At 45.4% G+C, this 24717-nt stretch overlaps 1 protein-coding gene across 2 annotated transcripts in view; it reads right to left on the bottom strand.

Moving 5' to 3' along the window:
• Positions 1–6523: 6523 nt before the first annotated feature.
• eno2 (enolase 2) overlaps positions 6524–24717 on the bottom strand; it is a 39595-nt gene continuing 21401 nt past the window's right edge. For both annotated transcript variants that reach the window (XM_062990092.1, XM_062990100.1), the window contains exon 12: positions 6524–7368. In XM_062990092.1, coding sequence (XP_062846162.1) covers positions 7299–7368 — 70 coding nt within the window. In that variant the 3' untranslated portion in view covers positions 6524–7298. The remainder of the gene's footprint in view (positions 7369–24717) is intronic.

Raw genomic sequence — 24717 nt, 5'->3', positions numbered from 1 at the left:
ACAATATGAGTTATGAAGAATCTATATATATATATATTTCTGCTGTTGTAACCCCTCGTCTGACAGAGGCATGTTAATCATTGTTGCAGTACAGAAAGTGACATTTTTGGTGTCTACACAGACATAATTGAACATTTACATTTATGGGCATTAAGCAGATGCTTTTTTTTATCCTTAGTGACTTAAACTGGAAACCTTCTGATTACTAATCCAGTACTTTAAACTGCTGAGCTACCAATATATTGCAATATATTGGTGCCCTGTCCAGGGTAATATATGCCTTGTGCCCAGTGTTCAGTTTTTCCTAGTGAACCTGACCAGAATAAAGAGGTTGATTCCTATTCCTCCTGGAGCATCAGTCAGCAAGCTGTCTTTATCTGTTACTGTTCAAGACCACTAACCTCACCTCACTCCACATACAGTGTATCACAAAAGTGAGTACACCCCTCACATTTCTGCAAATATTTTATTATATCTTTTCATGGGACAACACTATAGAAATAAAACTTGGATATAACTTAGAGTAGTCAGTGTACAACTTGTATAGCAGTGTAGATTTACTGTCTTCTGAAAATAACTCAACACACAGCCATTAATGTCTAAATGGCTGGCAACATAAGTGAGTACACCCCACAGTGAACATGTCCAAATTGTGCCCAAAGTGTCAATATTTTGTGTGACCACCATTATTATCCAGCACTGCCTTAACCCTCCTGGGCATGGAATTCACCAGAGCTGCACAGGTTGCTACTGGAATCCTCTTCCACTCCTTCCTGATGACATCACGGAGCTGGTGGATGTTAGACACCTTGAACTCCTCCACCTTCCACTTGAGGATGCGCCACAGGTGCTCAATTGGGTTTAGTCCATCACCTTTACCTTCAGCTTCCTCAGCAAGGCAGTTGTCATCTTGGAGGTTGTGTTTGGGGTCGTTATCCTGTTGGAAAACTGCCATGAGGCCCAGTTTTCGAAGGGAGGGGATCATGCTCTGTTTCAGAATGTCACAGTACATGTTGGAATTCATGTTTCCCTCAATGAACTGCAGCTCCCCAGTGCCAGCAACACTCATGCAGCCCAAGACCATGATGCTACCACCACCATGCTTGACTGTAGGCAAGATACAGTTGTCTTGGTACTTCTCACCAGGGCGCCGCCACACATGCTGGACACTATCTGAGCCAAACAAGTTTATCTTGGTCTCGTCAGACCACAGGGCATTCCAGTAATCCATGTTCTTGGACTGCTTGTCTTCAGAAAACTGTTTGCGGGCTTTCTTGTGCGTCAGCTTCCTTCTGGGATGACGACCATGCAGACCGAGTTGATGCAGTGTGCGGCGTATGGTCTGAGCACTGACAGGCTGACCTCCCACGTCTTCAACCTCTGCAGCAATGCTGGCAGCACTCATGTGTCTATTTTTTAAAGCCAACCTCTGGATATGACGCCGAACACGTGGACTCAACTTCTTTGGTCGACCCTGGCGAAGCCTGTTCCGAGTGGAACCTGTCCTGGAAAACCGCTGTATGACCTTGGCCACCATGCTGTAGCTCAGTTTCAGGGTGTTAGCAATCTTCTTATAGCCCAGGCCATCTTTGTGGAGAGCAACAATTCTATTTCTCACATCCTCAGAGAGTTCTTTGCCATGAGGTGCCATGTTGAATATCCAGTGGCCAGTATGAGAGAATTGTACCCAAAACACCAAATTTAACAGCCCTGCTCCCTATTTACACCTGGGACCTTGACACATGACACCAGGGAGGGACAACGACACATTTGGGCACAATTTGGACATGTTCACTGTGGGGTGTACTCACTTATGTTGCCAGCTATTTAGACATTAATGGCTGTGTGTTGAGTTATTTTCAGAAGACAGTAAATCTACACTGCTATTCACGCTGCACACTGACTACTCTAAGTTATATCCAAGTTTCATGTCTATAGTGTTGTCCCATGAAAAGATATAATGAAATATTTGCAGAAATGTGAGGGGTGTACTCACTTTTGTGATACACTGTAATTCCTCTGTGTTTCAAATAGCTCTTAAAGGTATTCTGTCGAGTCTTTCTGTGCCCCTTTTGCCACTGACAGGTATACAATGTATTGCAACATGTGCTGGATGCTGTTGTTGTATTCATCTTTGCCATGTAATGATGTCTGAGATTCTCAGTGCTGTCTCTATTTATCAGTGCTTTATTGGGCACGTGGTCTCTCCATGTGACGTGTAAGGATATGGGACAGCCCCGGTGAAAAACTTCTAATTGACGTACTATGCTGGCAGACTCTTTCCATATTTCACAGGCATGTAGCTGTACAAGAGTTGACAAAATTACAAGCATGTGCTTATCAAAATGAGCGACCCTATTGATCAAAATTGTTGAACACATAGACAATGTTTACTAATGTCACGAATCCAGCCTCTCTGTGCTCTTGGAACTCATGTTTCATGTGTATGTGCCACACCCCTGTCCCCGGGAGCACATGGTTAGGGTAGTTTTGTTTATAGTTGCAAGTTATTTAAGGTATTTAAGGACTGTACAGTGGATTATTTAGCAAAGGTTATTTTGATGGTTACACTGGTAATCATTTTGATAGTTACTTTGTTGGTTAGGTAGGTTATGGTTTGGAATCTTGCTCTGTGTATCATGTATTGTAGTTAATGTATATAGCTTCAGAATGTCAACTTTTGTGTCACCTTCTTTGGAGATACAACTTTCCAGGTATGTGAACTGATATACCTTCTCCATCGGGTTTTGACCAATTGTGTGTGACTTGCCAGTTCAATATTTGGTCAGTCCATTTTATACCAGTTTGCTTACTTGCTGTGCTTTTCCACATTATAAAATGTATAACTATTAAAAACAGGAGCTGTGATTAAAAAAACACCATTGTCTAACCCCTGATATGCCGAATGTGTCAGTAAGACCATAATCTATTTTCACACAACAACATGAATCAAGGTATAGTATTTAAAAAAACTGACACATCTTGTAGGTATACCGTATAGTGGCAGTATCCTCCAAAGTAATTCCTAGTGCACACTATCAACAGCTTTCCTGAAGTCTATGACAATAACATGAAGGGGTGAGCAATAAGCAAGACTAATTGATAATGATCTGTAGAATAAAAATTTGTTCAATGGATGATCAACCAGGAATCCATCTTGTTCCTGATGATGCATCGCGGTTTGTTGCGTATGAGGTTGCATAGCCGCAGAGCAGTCAGGGAGCCCATGCTGACCCCTGAATTCTTTTACATCACGTGGATGGCCGGGTGCGTGTGCGTCGCTTACCTGGGGAACACATGGCACCAAGATGCACTATGGGAAGAAGGCAAGCCAGCAGAGGCAGTGTGACGCTTTGGGCAGTGTTCTGCTGGGAAACATTGAGTCCTGCCATCCATGTGGATGTTACCTTAACACCTACCACCTACCTAAGCATTGTTGCAGACCATGTACACCCTTTCATGGAAATGGTATTCCCTGATGTCTGTGGCCTCTTTCAGCAGGATGATGCTCCCTGCCACAAAGCAAAAATGCTTCAGGAATGGTTTGAGGAGCACAACAATGAGTTTGAGGTGTTGACTTGGCCTCCAAATTCTCCAGATCTCAATCCAATCGAGCATCTGTGGGATGTGCTGGACAAACAAGTCAGATCCATGGAGACCCCACCTCACAACTTACAGGAGTTAAAGGATCTGCTGCTGACATTTTGGTGCCAGACACCACAGCACACCTTCAGGGGTCTAGTGGAGTCCATGCCTCGACGGGTCAGGGCTGTTTTGGCAGCAAAAGGGGGACCAACACAATATTAGGAAGGTGGTCATAATGTTATGCCTGATCAGTGTATATCCAATTCATTAACCTCCAACTGTGGTTGACTATCGAAGTCGAATAGCAAATAAGGATCGGATTTATATAGAACCTCTCCTGGTAAGGTTCCATCAACCACTGGTTTTGTTCTTCATGTGTTGTTAGGCCTAACAATAAGCATCTTTGCTGACAATAAGCACCCACTGATTGTTCAGTGTTGAAAAGTTCCATGGTATTGGGCTGCATCAGTGACTTGCAGGTATTTGAAGATACCATTGACAAGCATGGATTGGGATTTTAGAGACCAATGTGAGATCTTTTGCTTGGAAGTCCATGGTTATTTTTATCAAGACTATACCAGAGTGTGTGTGCTAAAATGCCAGTTTTCGATGTGTTAAATTTGGTTTTGTTAAGAAAATACAGTTGAGTGTGTATATCTTTTCCCCTATCTGGTCCTTTTTGTCACAAATTACATAGTGTTTACACATGATGCTGCTAGAAACAATACAGATGATGCTTATCTCTCTATCCAGAAAGTGACTACAGTTGCATGTGTGTCTGAAGTTAAATCTGGACACACATTGCTTTGAGGCATGCTGATTAAAAGCACTTAGAGATGGTCATTACATGTCAGACCTCTCACTAATATATGCATTCCAGTGTCCCGCCTGAGCTTCTACTGATAATTACAGCTGACAAGTGATACTTGAGCATGTTTTCCCCAGTCTGAAGCACATAATTACTGTAATTCTCTGGTGACGTGAATGCAGCAGTGGCCCATCGGGATGTTGGTGAAAGCAGGAAGTGCACACTTTTTCAGATAACCCAGACTGACCCACAATCATATTTATACATTAAATCTGGTACATACATTTATATTTTAGCAGATTCTGTAAGTATTCAGACCCCTTGACTTTTTGCACACTTTTTTGTTTAATTGAATTCATTTTAATTAAATATAATTGCTTTTCTACCCATCAATCTACAGCTGATCACAAATTATTAAACATTTTAGAATCTCTTATTCACAGAAGCATTCAGAAACTTGAATCAATATTTGTAGAGGCCCCTTTGGCATCCATTACATCTACAAGCTTTTCACAAATAGATTTAGGCATATAGATTTCCCATATCAGATTGAATGGCAATTGTCTGTGAACTGCTATATTTAGGTCTCTCCACAGATATTCAATAAGGTTTTAAGTCTAGGCCTTGGCTCAGGCTATCAAGGACATTCAGAGACTTGCCTTGAGGCCACTTGAGTGTTGTTTTTGATGTGTGCTTCAGGTCATTGTCATGTTAAAGGATGAACTTTTGCCCCATCTGACATTTTCTTTAGGAATATTCCAATATTTGGCTGCATTCAGCTGTCCTTTTGTTTTACTAGGCTCCCTGTTTGCTGCTGAGAAGCACCTATAGCACCACCACCATGTTTCACTGTAGGTATGGTACTAGCCAGGTAATGGGCTGTGCCTATTCTTTCTTTTTTATTTAGTCTCATCAGACCAAAGAATCTTTTTACCCAGGTTGCCTTAACATGACACTCCAAGTGGGCTGTCATATGTCTCTTACTCAGTGGTGGCTTTTGTCTACCACTCTGCCTTAAAGACCTGATTTATGAAGTGTTGCATTGATGGTTTGCCATCCCTCAGGTTATCCAATATTTGCACAGAACTGTGGGGGAATGGCTCCCTGAAAGAATTTCTTCCCTGAACAAGGCCTTCATTCTTGCCTGAGAGCCCAATCTGACTGAACAGACAACTCTAGGAAGGTTTAAGGTTGTACCAAGCTTTATCAAAATTATTAGGGCCACTGTAGTCCTGAAAATCAATCAAAGCATTAGATATTGTTTTATATTCTTGCCCTGATCTATGCATTGTCATCATTTGATTGCACAGATCTACAGACAGTTTCTTGAACTTCATGGCTTGCAGTGTAGAGTGCACCCTTTGAAATATGGTTAATCATTTCAAATTCGATTTACAATTTAAACATAGTGGTGGCAGCATCATGCTATGGAGGTGCTTCTCAGTAACAGGGAAACTAGTAAGATTTGAATGATAAATGCAATCAAATACAGTGAGCGCACAAAATCAGACTGGGACCACAGTTCACCTTTCAACACAACAATGACCTGAAGCATACAGCCAAGACAACAACAACACTGAAGAAGCTTTGGGGTAAATTGCTGAATGTCGTTGAGTGGCCCAACCAATGCCAAAACTAAAACCTCTACGAGCATCTCTGGAAAGACCTATAGACGGCAGTTAACAGATGCTCACTAGCTAATCTAACAGAGCTTAAGAGGATCTGATATAAAGAATGTGTTAAACTACTCAGATATACACTGATCAGTCATAACATTAAAACCCCCTCCTTGTTTCTACACTCACTGTCCATTTTATCAGCTTCACTTACTATATAGAAACACTTTGTAGTTCTATAATTACTGACTGTAGTCCATCTGTTTCTCTGCAAACAAGTAGGTGGTTTTAATGTTATGGCTGATTGGTGTACATAGATGTGTAAACTTGCAATTGCAATTACTGCCAAAGAAAATTAAATTATTAAGACATTTTATATAGGTGATTGAGTGTGGGTAAAAATAACTATATCCAAAATTAGATCCATAACACAAAGTGTGCAAAAAGTCAAATAGTCAAATACTTTCTGAATCCACTGGAAATGTATTAAACATCAGCAACAGACAACACATGGTGAAAGTAAATTACTCTTTAATTAGTGACATTGTTTTATGGCAAGCGTATAATTTGTGTTTTTTTCTTTCTTTCTTTTTTAGATCACACAGACAGAAGGCGGCGACGGACATGAGAAGAAAGGAGAGGATTTAGGATATGTAGATAGGTGGAAGAAAAAGTAACAGGCTCAAGATGAAATAGGGACGTGAAAAGGTGCAAGACATCCACACAAAGTAAATGTGTGTGCGTGTGCATGTGTGTGCGTGTGTGTATAAGCATGCTTGAGAGTCCTTACATTTGTATTTTGCTTCTGAACTTTTCTCACTTTATACTCTCATTTTCTACATGCATTTACAATGTCTCTCATTTTTATCTCAGCACAGAATGTTCAGTTTTTGCTGTCAGTCGATTCTTGAGTCAGTCAGCTTCAGTTTCAACCATATTACTAATAGGTGGTTTTACAAATTATTTTCTGCTCTAATTTTGTCTATATGTCTGTTTCGCATACTTTGCATATCGCTTTAAATATAATCTATTCCAATCATGTCTGTTTTGACTCAACCATGTATAATATGTCTGTTATTTTTACTTAAGTCCAGTTGAGTGCATATTACTCTGTCTAGCATAAGCTGTCCTATCTGTCTAGTATTTTCTGTCCGTCAGTGCAAATAGTCTATGGTAGGGCCGTAACCGTGCATCAACTTTTTCATTTATTGGTTAGTCTGTGATATCTTTTTGAGTCGGTGCATATCGTCGATTGGTAGTTGTGTGGATTTTTGCAACTGTTGGATGTCTCACAGAGCGCTCGGGTTTCTAAAGTTATGGCCCGCGAATCTGGCCTGATCACCCAACTCTTCCTCGATCCTGTGGAGCAAAAAAAACAAATGTTTAAGACTAGTTTTTTTAAGAATGTACAAGAATTCGATTAATGAAGTCATTAATCCATTTCCACCCACTAATCAAACCCTTATAACAATATATGATCAAATATGTGGATATCCCCTCTTGATCACTTTAAGTGTGTTTTCCACACCAATAACGCTCGTTCCTTTTCCCATCTTGACTGAGCCTTTGTGTTTTGACAAGATTGGTGCATAGGAACTCTAGTGAACTTAACTAACAGATAATGGAACGGCTTCTTCCCTAGAGCTGTAGTGTACATCAGGGGTTTTCAACCTGTGGGGCGTACCTGTGCAGGGGGGTGTGGCATTTTTTACTTCTAAAACTAAAGCAATTTAAAGTGGAGCCTTGAGTTACGAACGGTATACCATACGAACATTTTGGGTTATGAACGATCTTTTTCAACTTAACATACGAACAAATTTTGGATAATGAACCGGAATTCACGAAACACATGACGTCACGAACAAGTTGGCTCCGACCATCTCTCTCTCTCTCTCTCTCTCTCTCTCTCTCTCTCTCTCTCTCTCTCTCTCTCTCTCTCTCTCTCTCTCTCTCTCTCTCTCTCTCTCTCTCTCTCTCTATATATATATATATATATATATATATATACAGTGTATCACAAAAGTGAGTACACCCCTCACATTTCTGCAAATATTTCATTATATCTTTTCATGGGACAACACTATAGACATGAAACTTGGATGTAACTTAGAGTAGTCAGTGTACAGCTTGTATAGCAGTGTAGATTTACTGTCTTCTGAAAATAACTCAACACACAGCCATTAATGTCTAAATAGCTGGCAACATAAGTGAGTACACCCCACAGTGACCATGTCCAAATTGTGCCCAAATGTGTCGTTGTCCCTCCCTGGTGTCATGTTTCAAGGTCCCAGGTGTAAATGGGGAGCAGGGCTGTTAAATTTGGTGTTTTGGGTACAATTCTCTCATACTGGCCACTGGATATTCAACATGGCACCTCATGGCAAAGAACTCTCTGAGGATGTGAGAAATAGAATTGTTGCTCTCCACAAAGATGGCCTGGGCTATAAGAAGATTGCTAACACCCTGAAACTGAGCTACAGCATGGTGGCCAAGGTCATACAGCGGTTTTCCAGGACAGGTTCCACTCAGAACAGGCTTCGCCAGGGTCGACCAAAGAAGTTGAGTCCACGTGTTTGGCGTCATATCCAGAGGTTGGCTTTAAAAAATAGACACATGAGAGCTGCCAGCATTGCTGCAGAGGTTGAAGACGTGGGAGGTCAGCCTGTCAGTGCTCAGACCATACGCCGCACACTGCATCAACTCGGTCTGCATGGTCGTCATCCCAGAAGGAAGCTGACGCACAAGAAAGCCCGCAAACAGTTTGCTGAATATATATATATATACAGTGTATCACAAAAGTGAGTACACCCCTCACATTTCTGCAAATATTTCATTATATCTTTTCATGGGACAACACTATAGACATGAAACTTGGATATAACTTAGAGTAGTCAGTGTACAGCTTGTATAGCAGTGTAGATTTACTGTCTTCTGAAAATAACTCAACACACAGCCATTAATGTCTGAATGGCTGGCAACATAAGTGAGTACACCCCACAGTGAACATGTCCAAATTGTGCCCAAAGTGTCAATATTTTGTGTGACCACCATTATTATCCAGCACTGCCTTAACCCTCCTGGGCATGGAATTCACCAGAGCTGGGCATGGAATTCACCAGAGCTGCACAGGTTGCTACTGGAATCCTCTTCCACTCCTCCATGATGACATCACGGAGCTGGTGGATGTTAGACACCTTGAACTCCTCCACCTTCCACTTGAGGATGCGCCACAGGTGCTCAATTGGGTTTAGTCCATCACCTTTACCTTCAGCTTCCTCAGCAAGGCAGTTGTCATCTTGGAGGTTGTGTTTGGGGTCGTTATCCTGTTGGAAAACTGCCATGAGGCCCAGTTTTCGAAGGGAGGGGATCATGCTCTGTTTCAGAATGTCACAGTACATGTTGGAATTCATGTTTCCCTCAATGAACTGCAGCTCCCCAGTGCCAGCAACACTCATGCAGCCCAAGACCATGATGCTACCACCACCATGCTTGACTGTAGGCAAGATACAGTTGTCTTGGTACTTCTCACCAGGGCGCCGCCACACATGCTGGACACCATCTGAGCCAAACAAGTTTATCTTGGTCTCGTCAGACCACAGGGCATTCCAGTAATCCATGTTCTTGGACTGCTTGTCTTCAGCAAACTGTTTGCGGGCTTTCTTGTGCGTCAGCTTCCTTCTGGGATGACGACCATGCAGACCGAGTTGATGCAGTGTGCGGCTTATGGTCTGAGCACTGACAGGCTGACCTCCCACGTCTTCAACCTCTGCAGCAATGCTGGCAGCACTCATGTGTCTATTTTTTAAAGCCAACCTCTGGATATGACGCCGAACACGTGGACTCAACTTCTTTGGTCGACCCTGGCGAAGCCTGTTCCGAGTGGAACCTGTCCTGGAAAACCGCTGTATGACCTTGGCCACCATGCTGTAGCTCAGTTTCAGGGTGTTAGCAATCTTCTTATAGCCCAGGCCATCTTTGTGGAGAGCAACAATTCTATTTCTCACATCCTCAGAGAGTTCTTTGCCATGAGGTGCCATGTTGAATATCCAGTGGCCAGTATGAGAGAATTGTACCCAAAACACCAAATTTAACAGCCCTGCTCCCCATTTACACCTGGGACCTTGACACATGACACCAGGGAGGGACAACGACACATTTGGGCACAATTTGGACATGTTCACTGTGGGGTGTACTCACTTATGTTGCCAGCTATTTAGACATTAATGGCTGTGTGTTGAGTTATTTTCAGAAGACAGTAAATCTACACTGCTATACAAGCTGTACACTGACTACTCTAAGTTATATCCAAGTTTCATGTCTATAGTGTTGTCCCATATAAAGATATAATGAAATATTTGCAGAAATGTGAGGGGTGTACTCACTTTTGTGATACACTGTATATACAGTGTATCACAAAAGTGAGTACACCCCTCACATTTCTGCAGATATTTAAGTATATCTTTTCATGGGACAACACTGACAAAATGACACTTTGACACAATGAAAAGTAGTTTGTGTGCAGCTTATATAACAGTGTAAATTTATTCTTCCCTCAAAATAACTCAATATACAGCCATTAATGTCTAAACCACCGGCAACAAAAGTGAGTACACCCCTAAGAGACTACACCCCTAAATGTCCAAATTGAGCACTGCTTGTCATTTTCCCTCCAAAATGTCATGTGATTTGTTAGTGTTACTAGGTCTCAGGTTTGCATAGGGAGCAGGTGTGTTCAATTTAGTAGTACAGCTCTCACACTCTCTCATACTGGTCACTGAAAGTTCCAACATGGCACCTCATGGCAAAGAACTCTCTGAGGATCATAAAAGACGAATTGTTGCGCTACATGAAGATGGCCAAGGCTACAAGAAGATTGCCAACACCCTGAAACTGAGCTGCAGCACAGTGGCCAAGATCATCCAGCTTTTTAAAAGAGCAGGGTCCACTCAGAACAGACCTCGCGTTGGTCGTCCAAAGAAGCTGAGTGCACGTGCTCAGCGTCACATCCAACTGCTGTCTTTGAAAGATAGGTGCAGGAGTGCTGTCAGCATTGCTGCAGAGATTGAAAAGGTGGGGGGTCAGCCTGTCAGTGCTCAGACCATACGCCGCACACTACATCAAATTGGTCTGCATGGCTGTCACCCCAGAAGGAAGCCTCTTCTGAAGTCTCTACACAAGAAAGCCCGCAAACAGTTTGCTGAAGACATGTCAACAAAGGACATGGATTACTGGAACCATGTCCTATGGTCTGATGAGACCAAGATTAATTTGTTTGGTTCAGATGGTCTCAAGCATGTGTGGCGGCAATCAGGTGAGAAGTACAAAGATAAGTGTGTCATGCCTACAGTCAAGCATGGTGGTGGGAATGCCATGGTCTGGGGCTGCATGAGTGCAGCAGGTGTTGGGGAGTTACATTTCATTGAGGGACACATGAACTCCAATATGTACTGTGAAATACTGAAGCAGAGCATGATCCCCTCCCTCCGGAAACTGGGTCGCAGGGCAGTGTTCCAGCATGATAATGACCCCAAACACACCTCTAAGACGACCACTGCTTTATTGAAGAGGCTGAGGGTAAAGGTGATGGACTGGCCAAGCATGTCTCCAGACCTAAACCTAATAGAACATCTTTGGGGCATCCTCAAGCGGAAGGTGGAGGAGCGCAAAGTCTCGAATATCCGCCAGCTCCGTGATGTCGTCATGGAGGAGTGGAAAAGCATTCCAGTGGCAACCTGTGAAGCTCTGGTAAACTCCATGCCCAGGAGAGTTAAGGCAGTTCTGGGAAATAATGGTGGCCACACAAAATATTGACACTTCAGGAACTTTCACTAAGGGGTGTACTCACTTTTGTTGCCGGTGGTTTAGACATTAATGGCTGTATATTGAGTTATTTTGAGGGAAGAATAAATTTACACCGTTATATAAGCTGCACACAGACTACTTTTCATTGTGTCAAAGTGTCATTTTGTCAGTGTTGTCCCATGAAAAGATATACTTAAATATCTGCAGAAATGTGAGGGGTGTACTCACTTTTGTGATACACTGTATACTGTATATATACAGTGTATCACAAAAGTGAGTTAATGTCTAAATAGCTGGCAACATAAGTGAGTACACCCCACAGTGAACATGTCCAAATTGTGCCCAAATGTGTCAATATTTTGTGTGACCACCATTATTATCCAGCACTGCCCTAACCCTCCTGGGCATGGAATTCACCAGAGCTGCACAGGTTGCTACTGGAATCCTCTTCCACTCCTCCATGATGACATCACGGAGCTGGTGGATGTTAGACACCTTGAACTCCTCCACCTTCCACTTGAGGATGCGCCACAGGTGCTCAATTGGGTTTAGTCCATCACCTTTACCTTCAGCTTTTCAAAGGGAGGGGATCATGCTCTGTTTCAGAATGTCACAGTACATGTTGGAATTCATGTTTCCCTCAATGAACTGCAGCTTCCCAGTGCCAGCAACACTCATGCAGCCCAAGACCATGATGCTACCACCACCATGCTTGACTGTAGGCAAGATACAGTTGTCTTGGTACTTCTCACCAGGGCGCCGCCACACATGCTGGACACCATCTGAGCCAAACAAGTTTATCTTGGTCTCGTCAGACCACAGGGCATTCCAGTAATCCATGTTCTTGGACTGCTTGTCTTCAGCAAACTGTTTGCTGGCTTTCTTGTGCGTCAGCTTCCTTCTGGGATGACGACCATGCAGACCGAGTTGATGCAGTGTGCGGCGTACGGTCTGAGCACTGACAGGCTGACCTCCCACGTCTTCAACCTCTGCAGCAATGCTGGCAGCACTCATGTGTCTATTTTTTAAAGCCAACCTCTGGATATGACGCCGAACACGTGGACTCAACTTCTTTGGTCGACCCTGGCGAAGCCTGTTCCGAGTGGAACCTGTCCTGGAAAACCGCTGTATGACCTTGGCCACCATGCTGTAGCTCAGTTTCAGGGTGTTAGCAATCTTCTTATAGCCCAGGCCATCTTTGTGGAGAGCAACAATTCTATTTCTCACATCCTCAGAGAGTTCTTTGCCATGAGGTGCTATGTTGAATATCCAGTGGCCAGTATGAGAGAATTGTACCCAAAACACCAAATTTAACAGCCCTGCTCCCCATTTACACCTGGAACCTTGACACATGACACCAGGGAGGGACAACGACACATTTGGGCACAATTTGGACATGTTCACTGTGGGGTGTACTCACTTATGTTGCCAGCCATTTAGACATTAATGGCTGTGTGTTGAGTTATTTTCAGAAGACAGTAAATCTACACTGCTATACAAGTTGTACACTGACTACTCTAAGTTATATATAAGTTTCATGTCTATAGTGTTGTCCCATGAAAAGATATAATAAAATATTTGCAGAAATGTGAGGGGTGTACTCACTTTTGTGATACACTGTATATATACAGTGGGGGAAATAAGTATTTGATCCCCTGCTGATTTTGTAAGTTTACCCCCTTACAAAGACTTGAACAGTCTATAATTTTTATGGAAGGTTTATTTTAACAGAGAGAGACAGAATATCAACAAAAAATCCAGAAAAAAAACATTAAATAAAAGTTATAAATTAATTTGTATTTAATTAAGGGAAATAAGTATTTGATCCCCTACCAACCAGCAAGAATTCTGACCCCCACAGACCGGTTATGTGCCCATGAGGCACACAAATTAGTCCTGTCCCTGTATAAAAGACTCCTGTCACAGAATCAGTTTCTTCCGTTCAAATCTCTCGACCACCATGGGCAAGACCAAAGAGCTATCAAAGGACGTCAGGGACAAGATTGTAGACCTGCACAAGGCTGGAATGGGCTACAAGACCATCAGCAAGAAGCTTGGTGAGAAAGAGACCACTGTTGGTGCGATAATTCGAAAATGGAAGAAATACAAGATCACAGTCAATCACCCTCACTCTGGAGCTCCATGCAAGATCTCACCTGGTGGGGTAAGAATGATTCTGAGAAAGGTGAGGTCAGTCCAGAATTACACGGGAGGAGCTTGTCAATGATCTCAAGGGAGCTGGGAGCAGAGAAATGCTGGATATGACCCCAAGAACACCATCCCCACCGGGCATTTCTTTGCCTCCAAACACGGCGAGTGGAGTTGATGCCAAAGAGCTCAATTTTGGTCTCATCTGACCATATCACATTCTCCCAAGCTTTCTCTGAATCATTCAGGTGTTCATTGGTAAACTTCAGACGGGCCTGTACATGAGCCTTCTTGAGCAGAGGGACTTTGCGGGCACTGCAGGATCTTAATCCATTACGGCGAAGTGTGTTACTAATGGTTTTCTTGGTGACTGTGCTCCCAGCTCCCTTGAGATCATTGACAAGCTCCTCCCGTGTAATTCTGGACTGACCTCACCTGCATGGGCTCATTGGATAAATGCCACGATTTTGTCCCGCCCCCGGACGCTGAGCGTCTCTGGGGGTGAATGGGGCTGTGGGCGGGTCTGGACGCTGAGCTTCTGCAAGATGATTGGAGGATCAGTCGAAAGGCTGAATCCCGTTTTGATTGACAGCTGTCGCTGGGAGCTTCAGTACCATTGTGAATTTTGCGAGTGAAGTCGGAAGACAAACTGCAACCCATTTCATGCCATTTTCTTGAAAACTAACAAAGGGGAGAATTTATACATTTATATATAAATAAATTGACAAATTTTATGATGTAAGCCGACAATGAGCTTCCCCTCTTTGAAAGACCAGCAGCCGCCACTGAGAGAGAGAGATATATATATTGTTATGAAGAGAGGCTTTAGGACCCAAAGATGCAGAGAAAAATTATATTTATTTACAATAAATAATAATTCTTTACAACACAAATGATAATAATTAAACAAAAACGGAAACTGGCAAAACAGAAAACGATTCGGGAAAGCCCGAACGGAGCCGCTGGCTTGCTGGCAACTGAAAAAGAGAAAAAGAACAGAACAAAACACAAATGAAACAGTCTGCCTATGCGAGGCGCGAACCCGGGTCGCTCGCTCGCAAAGCGAATGCGTATCTCACCACACTACACCGTGGCTGAGACAAACGCTGCCCCTATGCCTTATAAGGAGCGTTTAAGAAAAGCGAAACCCCGGACACTGTCCGAGGAAATCGCGCAGAAAAAGGTAAACGCCTTTTAAAGCGTGAATAATCGGCTGTGTCACCAGCAAGGCGCTGGGAAGGAGCCGATCTACATGAAGGAAAGAAAAGGGGGGAGGCGCGGATTCGAACCGGGGTTGTGCCGTTGGTAATGCGGCGTTCAAACCGCTGAGCCAAACTGGCGCAGACGAACCCAGAATCCGCTTAGTGCCTTAAAGGGCTGCGGTAGTTGGAGCGAAGCGTCTAGCGTTAGCCCGATGCTACTCACGTTAGCCGGGCGCCTAGCAACGCTGAAAACAAACCGCAGCTCGCGGGCTGCACCAATCGCACCGTCTTTCCCTATAAAGAGAAATAAAACCCTCAATACCTCGACCTTGCGATCTACACACCCTTGCGCCCTTTTAGCGCCTGGGGTAACCGAACTGGCCCTGAAAAGGGTACGGGCTGGTGCAGTGCAGCATAGCCCAAAGAACAAAGAACAAAAGGTGCGACGCCTGCAGTCTGGCGACGCCCCCTTAAATAGGGAGCTCGCAGCTGCAGGTCGTTCGCCCTAATCAGCTGGCCTCCTATTTGAGGCCATGCTGTTCCTTGTTCTGTAACGCCTGCAACGCTGGGAACTGGTGTTACGTTCACCAGGCGTCGCAGGCACCCTAACAGGACCCCCCCCTCTAGGGACAGCTCCCGAGGTCCCAAGACCCGCAGACCGGTTCCTTCGGTACTCACGGATCAGTTCAGGGTCCAGGATGCGTCGAGCCGGTACCCATGAACGTTCCTCGGGGCCGTAACCCTCCCAATCCACCAGGTATTGGGTACTGCCCTGCACTCTCCTGCTATCCAGGAGGCGGCGAACCGTAAATGCAGGGGCACCCTGGATGATACGAGGGGCGGGAGGTTGTGGGGGGGGTAAAGCTCCCCCGCTCGCGAACGGGCGAAGTTGGGAGACATGGAAGGTTGGATGCGCCTTCATCCTGGGAGGCAGCTCCAACCTATATGTCACCGGGTTTATCCGTCTAACTACCTTGAACGGACCAATGTACCTCGGTGCCAGCTTGTGAGTGGTACCTTTGACGGGGAGATCCCTCGTCGATAAGAGGACACGTTGGCCCGGCCGGAACGTTAGAGCTGGCTGCCGCCTACGGTCAGCATTGCGCTTCATGGAGCGCTGAGAGGCCAAAAGGGCCTGTCTTGCCTTCCGCCAGGCAGTGCGGCAGCGACGGATATGTTGCTGCACAGTCGGCACCGCAACCTCTTGTTCCTGATCAGGAAACAGCGGAGGGGGATAGCCGAACTGTGCCTCAAATGGTGACATACCCAATGCGGCGTGGTGCAGGGTATTGTGGGCAAATTCAGCCCACAACAACTTATCCGCCCAAGTGGCTGGATTACCTGCAGTCAGGCACCGAAGCATCTTGCCTAGATCTTGAATGACTCGCTCAGATTGCCCGTTGGACTCGGGATGGTATCCCGAGGATAAGCTGGCCGTCGCGCCAAGAAGTTGGCAAAAGGCTCGCCAGCACTGGCTAATAAACTGCGGACCCCGATCCGACACAATGTCGGACGGGACCCCATGTGCTCTCACCACATGTTGCAGAACAGCCTGTGCGGTAGCCATGGCGGACGGAAGCTTGGGCATCGGAACGAAAAGGCAAGATTTAGTGAACCGGTCAACAATCACCAGTACCACCGTGAATCCCCTGGATTTTGGCAAACCCGTGACAAAATCCAGTGCCAGGTGGGACCACGGTCTTGAGGGTACTGGCAATGGATGGAGAAGTCCACGAGGACGCTCTCTTGTGCTTTTGTTAGTCGCACAGACAGCGCAGGTACGGACAAAGTCCTTGACCTGACTCTCCATCCCCGGCCACCAAAACCTTCGGCGCAACAGCACCAGGGTCTTAGAGACTCCTGGGTGAGCCGCAAATGAGGACGCATGAGCCCATTCAAACACCTGACGTCGGACTGTTGATGGTACAAACAGCCGGTCAGGTGGACCTCCACCTGGGTCGGGCTCAACCGCTTGAGCGTCCCGAACTGTCTTAAATATGCCCCACGTTACTGGGGCAGCAATTTGTCTCTGGGGGATGATAGGGTCAGGCTCGGTTTCAGGTCTGGTTGGTTCCCACTGCCTGGATAAGGCATCAGGCTTAGCGTTTTTCGACCCTGGTCTATAAGACAGGGTGAAACGAAACCGACCAAAAAAAAGTGACCACCGAGCCTGACGGGAATTCATCCGCTTAGCTTGCTGGATAAACGACAGATTCTTGTGGTCTGTCCAAACAAGGAAGGGATGTTTTGCCCCCTCGAGCCAATGTCGCCACTCATCAAGTGCCAGCTTGATGGCCAAAAGCTCCTTATCTCCTACCGGGTAGTTACGCTCAGCAGGGGTTAGTCGGTGCGAAAAGAAAGCGCATGGGTGGAGCTTCTTTTCAGGGCCCACTCTCTGGGACAATATCGCCCCAACCCCGACATCAGAGGCATCCACTTCCACAATGAAAGATTCCTCTGGATCGGGCAACTGCAACACTGGAGCAGTTGTTAAGAGAGCCTTCAGCCTATTAAAGGCTTGTTGGGCCTGCACCGTCCATTTAAACGGACCCTTACCCGTAAGGGCCGTTAAAGGAGCGGCGACCGTACTGAAGTTCCGGATGAATCGCCTGAAAAAGTTTGCAAAGCCCAGAAATCTTTGCACTTGGCGTACGGAACAGGGAGTTGGCCAGTCCTCCACGGATTTGCATTTAGCCGGATCCATTCGGAGGGCACCTTGGGAAACTATAAACCCCAAAAATGAGACAGATGGGGTATGGAACACGGACTTCTCCAGCTTGACGAACAAACGGTGGTCGAGCAGAAGCTGGAGAACCCGACGAACGTGCCTCACATGTTCTTCGATGGACCGGCTAAATATTAGGATATCGTCTAGGTAAACATAGACGTATCTGTCAAGGGCTTCCCGTAAAGCCTCATTGATAAAGCGTTGGAAGACCGCGGGGGCATTCATTAACCCAAAGGGCATCACTAGATACTCATAGTGTCCCGTGGGCGTAATGAACGCAGTCTTCCATTCATCCCCTCGCCGGATACGGATCAAGTTATACGCACTGCGTAAGTCAAGCTTCGTAAAAATTGAAGCCCGCTGAAGGGCTTCGAAAGCCGTGGCCATCAGCGGCAGCGGATAACGATCCTTAACCGTTATTGCGTTCAGACCTCGATAATCGATACAGGGGCGCAAGGTTCCATCCTTCTTTCCCACAAAGAAGAATCCTGCCCCAGCTGGGGAGGACGATGGTCGGATGAACCCCTGATCGAGTGCTTCCTTGACATACTCCTCCATGGCGATCCTCTCCGGTCCCGACAGGGAGAAGAGGCGCCCCCTAGGAGGAGAAGTGCCAGGAAGCAAGTTGATCGCACAATCGAAAGGTCTGTGTGGGGGCAAGTCCCGCGCCCGGGACTTGCTAAACACCTCCTGCAGGTCATGGTACACGGGGGGTACCCGGGCCAAATCAGGGGTCATCGCCTCTGGCGATGATGGCGCCGATGACATGCTCACTGGCAGCAGACATGCATCCTGGCACCGTGTTCCCCAAGCAAAGATTGACCCGGTTTGCCAATCAATTTGGGGATTGTGCTTTCTCAACCACGAGTGTCCCAGCACCACTTGGAGCTGAGGAACCTGGGTCACTAAAAATGTGATCCGCTCCTCATGCCCCCCCAAACGCATCGTGAGAGGAGGCGTTTGGTGCGTGATTGGACTCCCGGCCACCGCCCGGTCGTCCACAGCATGAACCACAATGGGAACTCGTAAGGGTTGAAGCTCAATCCCCAACCCGCGTACCAGGTGGCGATCTATAAAATTCTCCACCGCGCCTGAATCGACACAGACTTTGAGATCAGTATTCCCAGAATCCCAACGCAACGACGCGCAGAGGAAAAGACCCTGCTCAGGGATGATGGAACGGCTCGCCCCCGACTCCCTGCCACGAGAGCGGCCTACTCGTTTAACCGAGGTCGGGCCCTCGAGGCGGAGTCGGATGGTAATGGGGTGGCCCCCCGGGTCGATCCTAGTTGCATGGGTTCGGGGTCCTGATCTCGCGACACGGGCCGGGGCTGGCCTTGAGGCCGACAAAAGGGTGGGCGAGACCCTCGCTCCCGGGATCGTTGTCGGAGTCTGGTATCGATTGAGGTAGCTAGGAGATAGAAGGCCTTAAGAGAAGTGGGAAGTTCTCGAGTGGCCAACTCATCTTTAATTCTCTCTCCTAGCCCGCGATGGAAAATAGCAACTAATGCCCCCTCGTCCCAACCGCACTCAGCCGCCAGAGTGCGAAACTCGATTACATAATCAGCGACTGAGCGCCCTCCTTGGGACAATTCGAGCAGGCGCGGTCCCGCCTCCCTTCCCCCTGTGGGATGGAAGAAAGTGTCCTTCAGAGCCTCTTTAAAAGAGCGCTCCGAAGAACACTCGGGGGCATTCTGCTCCCAGAGGGCGGTAGCCCATTCCAAGGCTTTACCAGATAGCAGAGATATAATAAACGCTACCTTGGAGCGCTCGGAAGGGAAGCGAGAGGGTTGCAGCTCGAAAGTGAGGGAGCATTGTAGGAGGAAGCCTCGACATTTCTTCGCCTCCCCTGAAAAACGCTCGGGGGGCGGAATGGAGGTTTCAACTCCTACAGGAGGCGCTGGGGGAGCGGAAGAATGACTGGGGCTACCCGAACCGGCTGCCAGAGTCTGCAACAGCTGGGCAATTTCAGTCACCCGCTGTGTCAACACTGACAGCGCCAGCTCGTGTCTCCCCAGTGCGACCCCCTGGTGACGAAGGACGTCAGCCATGGGAGGAGTCTCTGCTGGGTCCATCTATGGTCGCACCTTTCTGTTATGAAGAGAGGCTTTAGGACCCAAAGATGCAGAGAAAAATTATATTTATTTACAATAAATAATAATTCTTTACAACACAAATGATAATAATTAAACAAAAACGGAAACTGGCAAAACAGAAAACGATTCGGGAAAGCCCGAACGGAGCCGCTGGCTTGCTGGCAACTGAAAAAGAGAAAAAGAACAGAACAAAACACAAATGAAACAGTCTGCCTATGCGAGGCACGAACCCGGGTCGCTCGCTCGCAAAGCGAATGCGTATCTCACCACACTACACCGTGGCTGAGACAAACGCTGCCCCTATGCCTTATAAGGAGCGTTTAAGAAAAGCGAAACCCCGGACACTGTCCGAGGAAATCGCGCAGAAAAAGGTAAACGCCTTTTAAAGCGTGAATAATCGGCTGTGTCACCAGCAAGGCGCTGGGAAGGAGCCGATCTACATGAAGGAAAGAAAAGGGGGGAGGCGCGGATTCGAACCGGGGTTGTGCCGTTGGTAATGCGGCGTTCAAACCGCTGAGCCAAACTGGCGCAGACGAACCCAGAATCCGCTTAGTGCCTTAAAGGGCTGCGGTAGTTGGAGCGAAGCGTCTAGCGTTAGCCCGATGCTACTCACGTTAGCCGGGCGCCTAGCAACGCTGAAAACAAACCGCAGCTCGCGGGCTGCACCAATCGCACCGTCTTTCCCTATAAAGAGAAATAAAACCCTCAATACCTCGACCTTGCGATCTACACACCCTTGCGCCCTTTTAGCGCCTGGGGTAACCGAACTGGCCCTGAAAAGGGTACGGGCTGGTGCAGTGCAGCATAGCCCAAAGAACAAAGAACAAAAGGTGCGACGCCTGCAGTCTGGCGACGCCCCCTTAAATAGGGAGCTCGCAGCTGCAGGTCGTTCGCCCTAATCAGCTGGCCTCCTATTTGAGGCCATGCTGTTCCTTGTTCTGTAACGCCTGCAACGCTGGGAACTGGTGTTACGTTCACCAGGCGTCGCAGGCACCCTAACATATATATATATATATATATATATATATATATATATATATATATATATATATATATATATATATATATACATATATATATATATATACATATACATATACAGTATATATATAAATATATATATATATATATATATACATATACATATACAGTATATCTGTATATATATACAGTGTATCACAAAAGTGAGTACACCCCTCACATTTCTGCAGATATTTAAGTATATCTTTTCATGGGACAACACTGACAAAATGACACTTTGACACAATGAAAAGTAGTCTGTGTGCAGCTTATATAACAGTGTAAATTTATTCTTCCCTCAAAATAACTCAATATACAGCCATTAATGTCTAAACCACCGGCAACAAAAGTGAGTACACCCCTTAGTGAAAGTTCCTGAAGTGTCAATATTTTGTGTGGCCACCATTATTTCCCAGAACTGCCTTAACTCTCCTGGGCATGGAGTTTACCAGAGCTTCACAGGTTGCCACTGGAATGCTTTTCCACTCCTCCATGACGACATCACGGAGCTGGCGGATATTCGAGACTTTGCGCTCCTCCACCTTCCGCTTGAGGATGCCCCAAAGATGTTCTATTGGGTTTAGGTCTGGAGACATGCTTGGCCAGTCCATCACCTTTACTCTCAGCCTCTTCAATAAAGCAGTGGTCGTCTTAGAGGTGTGTTTGGGGTCATTATCATGCTGGAACACTGCCCTGCGACCCAGTTTCCGGAGGGAGGGGATCATGCTCTGCTCAGTATTTCACAGTACATATTGGAGTTCATGTGTCCCTCAATGAAATGTAACTCCCCAACACCTGCTGCACTCATGCAGCCCCAGACCATGGCATTCCCACCACCATGCTTGACTGTAGGCATGACACACTCATCTTTGTACTCCTCACCTGATTGCCGCCACACATGCTTGAGACCACCTGAACCAAACAAATTAATCTTGGTCTCATCAGACCATAGGACATGGTTCCAGTAATCCATGTCCTTTGTTGACATGTCTTCAGCAAACTGTTTGCGGGCTTTCTTGTGTAGAGACTTCAGAAGAGGCTTCCTTCTGGGGTGACAGCCATGCAGACCAATTTGATGTAGTGTGCGGCGTATGGTCTGAGCACTGACAGGCTGACCCCCCACCTTTTCAATCTCTGCAGCAATGCTGACAGCACTCCTGCGCCTATCTTTCAAAGACAGCAGTTGGATGTGACGCTGAGCACGTGCACTCAGCTTCTTTGGACGACCAACGCGAGGTCTGTTCTGAGTGGACCCTGCTCTTTTAAAACGCTGGATAATCTTGGCCACTGTGCTGCAGCTCAGTTTCAGGGTGTTGGCAATCTTCTTGTAGCCTTGGCCATCTTCATGTAGCGCAACAATTCGTCTTTTAAGATCCTCAGAGAGTTCTTTGCCATGAGGTGCCATGTTGGAACTTTCAGTGACCAGTATGAGAGAGTGTGAGGGCTGTACTACTAAATTGAACACACCTGCTCCCTATGCACACCTGAGACCTAGTAACACTAGGTCACATGACATTTTGGAGGGAAAATGACAAGCAGTGCTCAATTTAGACATTTAGTGGTGTAGTCTCTTAGGGGTGTACTCACTTTTGTTGCCGGTGGTTTAGACATTAATAGCTGTATATTGAGTTATTTTGAGGGAAGAATAAATTTACACTGTTATATAAGCTGCACACAGACTACTTTTCATTGTGTCAAAGTGTCATTTTGTCAGTGTTGTCCCATGAAAAGATATACTTAAATATCTGCAGAAATGTGAGGGGTGTACTCACTTTTGTGATACACTGTATATATATATATATACAGTGAGTGAACATTCGGACAGCGGACTGTGTTTTTTCAGTGTTTTCTTTATATTTTGTACAATTCAATATTAAAATGTACCCAGAGAAGGTGCAGAAATAGCACAGTGTTGAGAAAATGAAAAAAATCTATTACATTTGTTGTTGTATAATTACTCCTGCCAGCAGCTGTCACTGTGTATCAGACAGCAGGGACAGTGAGTGAGAGAGAAGAAGGAATTCGGCTCAGTAAAGTGTTCTTTCTTTCGTGCAGTTACACCTACAAAATACAACACTACTGAAACAAAGAAGTATGAGAGTTATTGTAGTTTCTGGTAGATACATTTTATTTAAAAAAAAGGAATGTATTATGGTGTATGGTACAGCACACGTACTGTACTGAAATGTGATGTGTTTTTTTATGTACAGTACAGTACTACTGTGTATTGTTGTTTATTATTGTTTATAACAGTAATGTATATTCTATAATTTAAGATTTAAGGGAAAATATACTTGTATTTATAACAAAATAAAGCAATAAGCCACGAGAGGCCGTGCATTACTGTGATTTTAGCACGGGGATGACGTTTTTGGCACGATGCGAAGTGGAGTGCCTAAAACTTCTTTCCCCGTGCTAAAATCATAACAGTAATGCACGGTCTCGAGTGGCTTATTGCTTTTATAAAACGGCAGTCAACATAAAATATAATAAATACAACAATGTTTCATTCATAAATGTATTTATTGTGTATAAACTTACAATAAAGCATTCTTCCGAGACGCAAAATAGTTCGATTAACAGTGTTGCTAGGCAACATGAGGGCGAAAATAACATTAATTTTTTCTATTCAGTGGCGTATTAATATGGAATGATGTGAGGTGGTCATAGGTGTGCGTTTATCGGGGATTTTACAACGGCTTCGAACGCGGCTCAGCCAATCAGATTTTAGGACCGGAACTATCCGTTTTATAAAAGACCATTTAAGACAAAGGTTAGGTAAGGGGGTGGTTTGGGAGGTCAGGCACAAATTAATTCTATTTACATTATTTCTTATGGGAAAAATAGCTTAACTAACGAACTTTTGAATTAAGAACAGTCCTTTGGAACCAATTAAATTCGTAAGTCAAGGGTCTACTTTATTTTTCACCCACAGGAGACATATTTCATTATTCTCGCGGACCACACACACACACACGCACGTTTAATGTTATCCAGTTTAGTCTGAAAAAAGGACCGTTGGCCAGCAAAACTTAAAAATAGGGCTAACAGTGAAGATAAATTGGTGACAAAAACAATGACTGCTGTTATTGGACATGGGTGTGTTCACAATATCGCAGTAAGTCAGGAGTCGATTCGTATAAAGCGAAGCATAAGTTTCTCTTCTCAGTCCTCTCTCCGTTTTTACTGTTATTAATAAATGCCCCGGTTTCAACTAAACACCAGCTACTAAGGACATTTTGTGTGACTCGCTTTCCTTACTGGTGGGAGGCTTAATTAAACTGGTTATTACAACAGAGCTTTTCTCTACTTGGCTCTGTGAAGTAACGTTTTCTGCTCTTATCTACATCAAAAGCAAGTACTGCTAACAATTTACGACTAGCTGTAACTGAAATTGAGCTTGAATCACGAATTTCTAGGATGTGCTTGCAGAAATTGGCTCAGCCGTCGCATTAAATAAGATAGAGCTGTATTATCTTTTGAAGTAAATATTTCAATCAGCAAAACTGCATCATATGTATGATGTGCACAACGTTAATTATATTATTTTAGCTTGTGAAGAGCTTTCTCAATGGTTTCTGTGCAAGGGTTGATGGGGCGGGGGGGGGGGGGGGGGGGCTCTGGGTTGGGATGTTGCAAGTTCGAGGATGGGGGGAAGGGGGCACATGTCCAAAAAGGTTGAAAACCCCTGGTCTACATTACATACCCCATA

Source organism: Trichomycterus rosablanca, chromosome 2 (genome assembly GCF_030014385.1).
Source record: "Trichomycterus rosablanca isolate fTriRos1 chromosome 2, fTriRos1.hap1, whole genome shotgun sequence".
Taxonomy (NCBI): Eukaryota; Metazoa; Chordata; class Actinopteri; order Siluriformes; family Trichomycteridae; genus Trichomycterus; species Trichomycterus rosablanca.
Note: the sequence above shows the minus strand (reverse complement) of the source record. Positions and strands in the feature narration are given on the sequence as shown.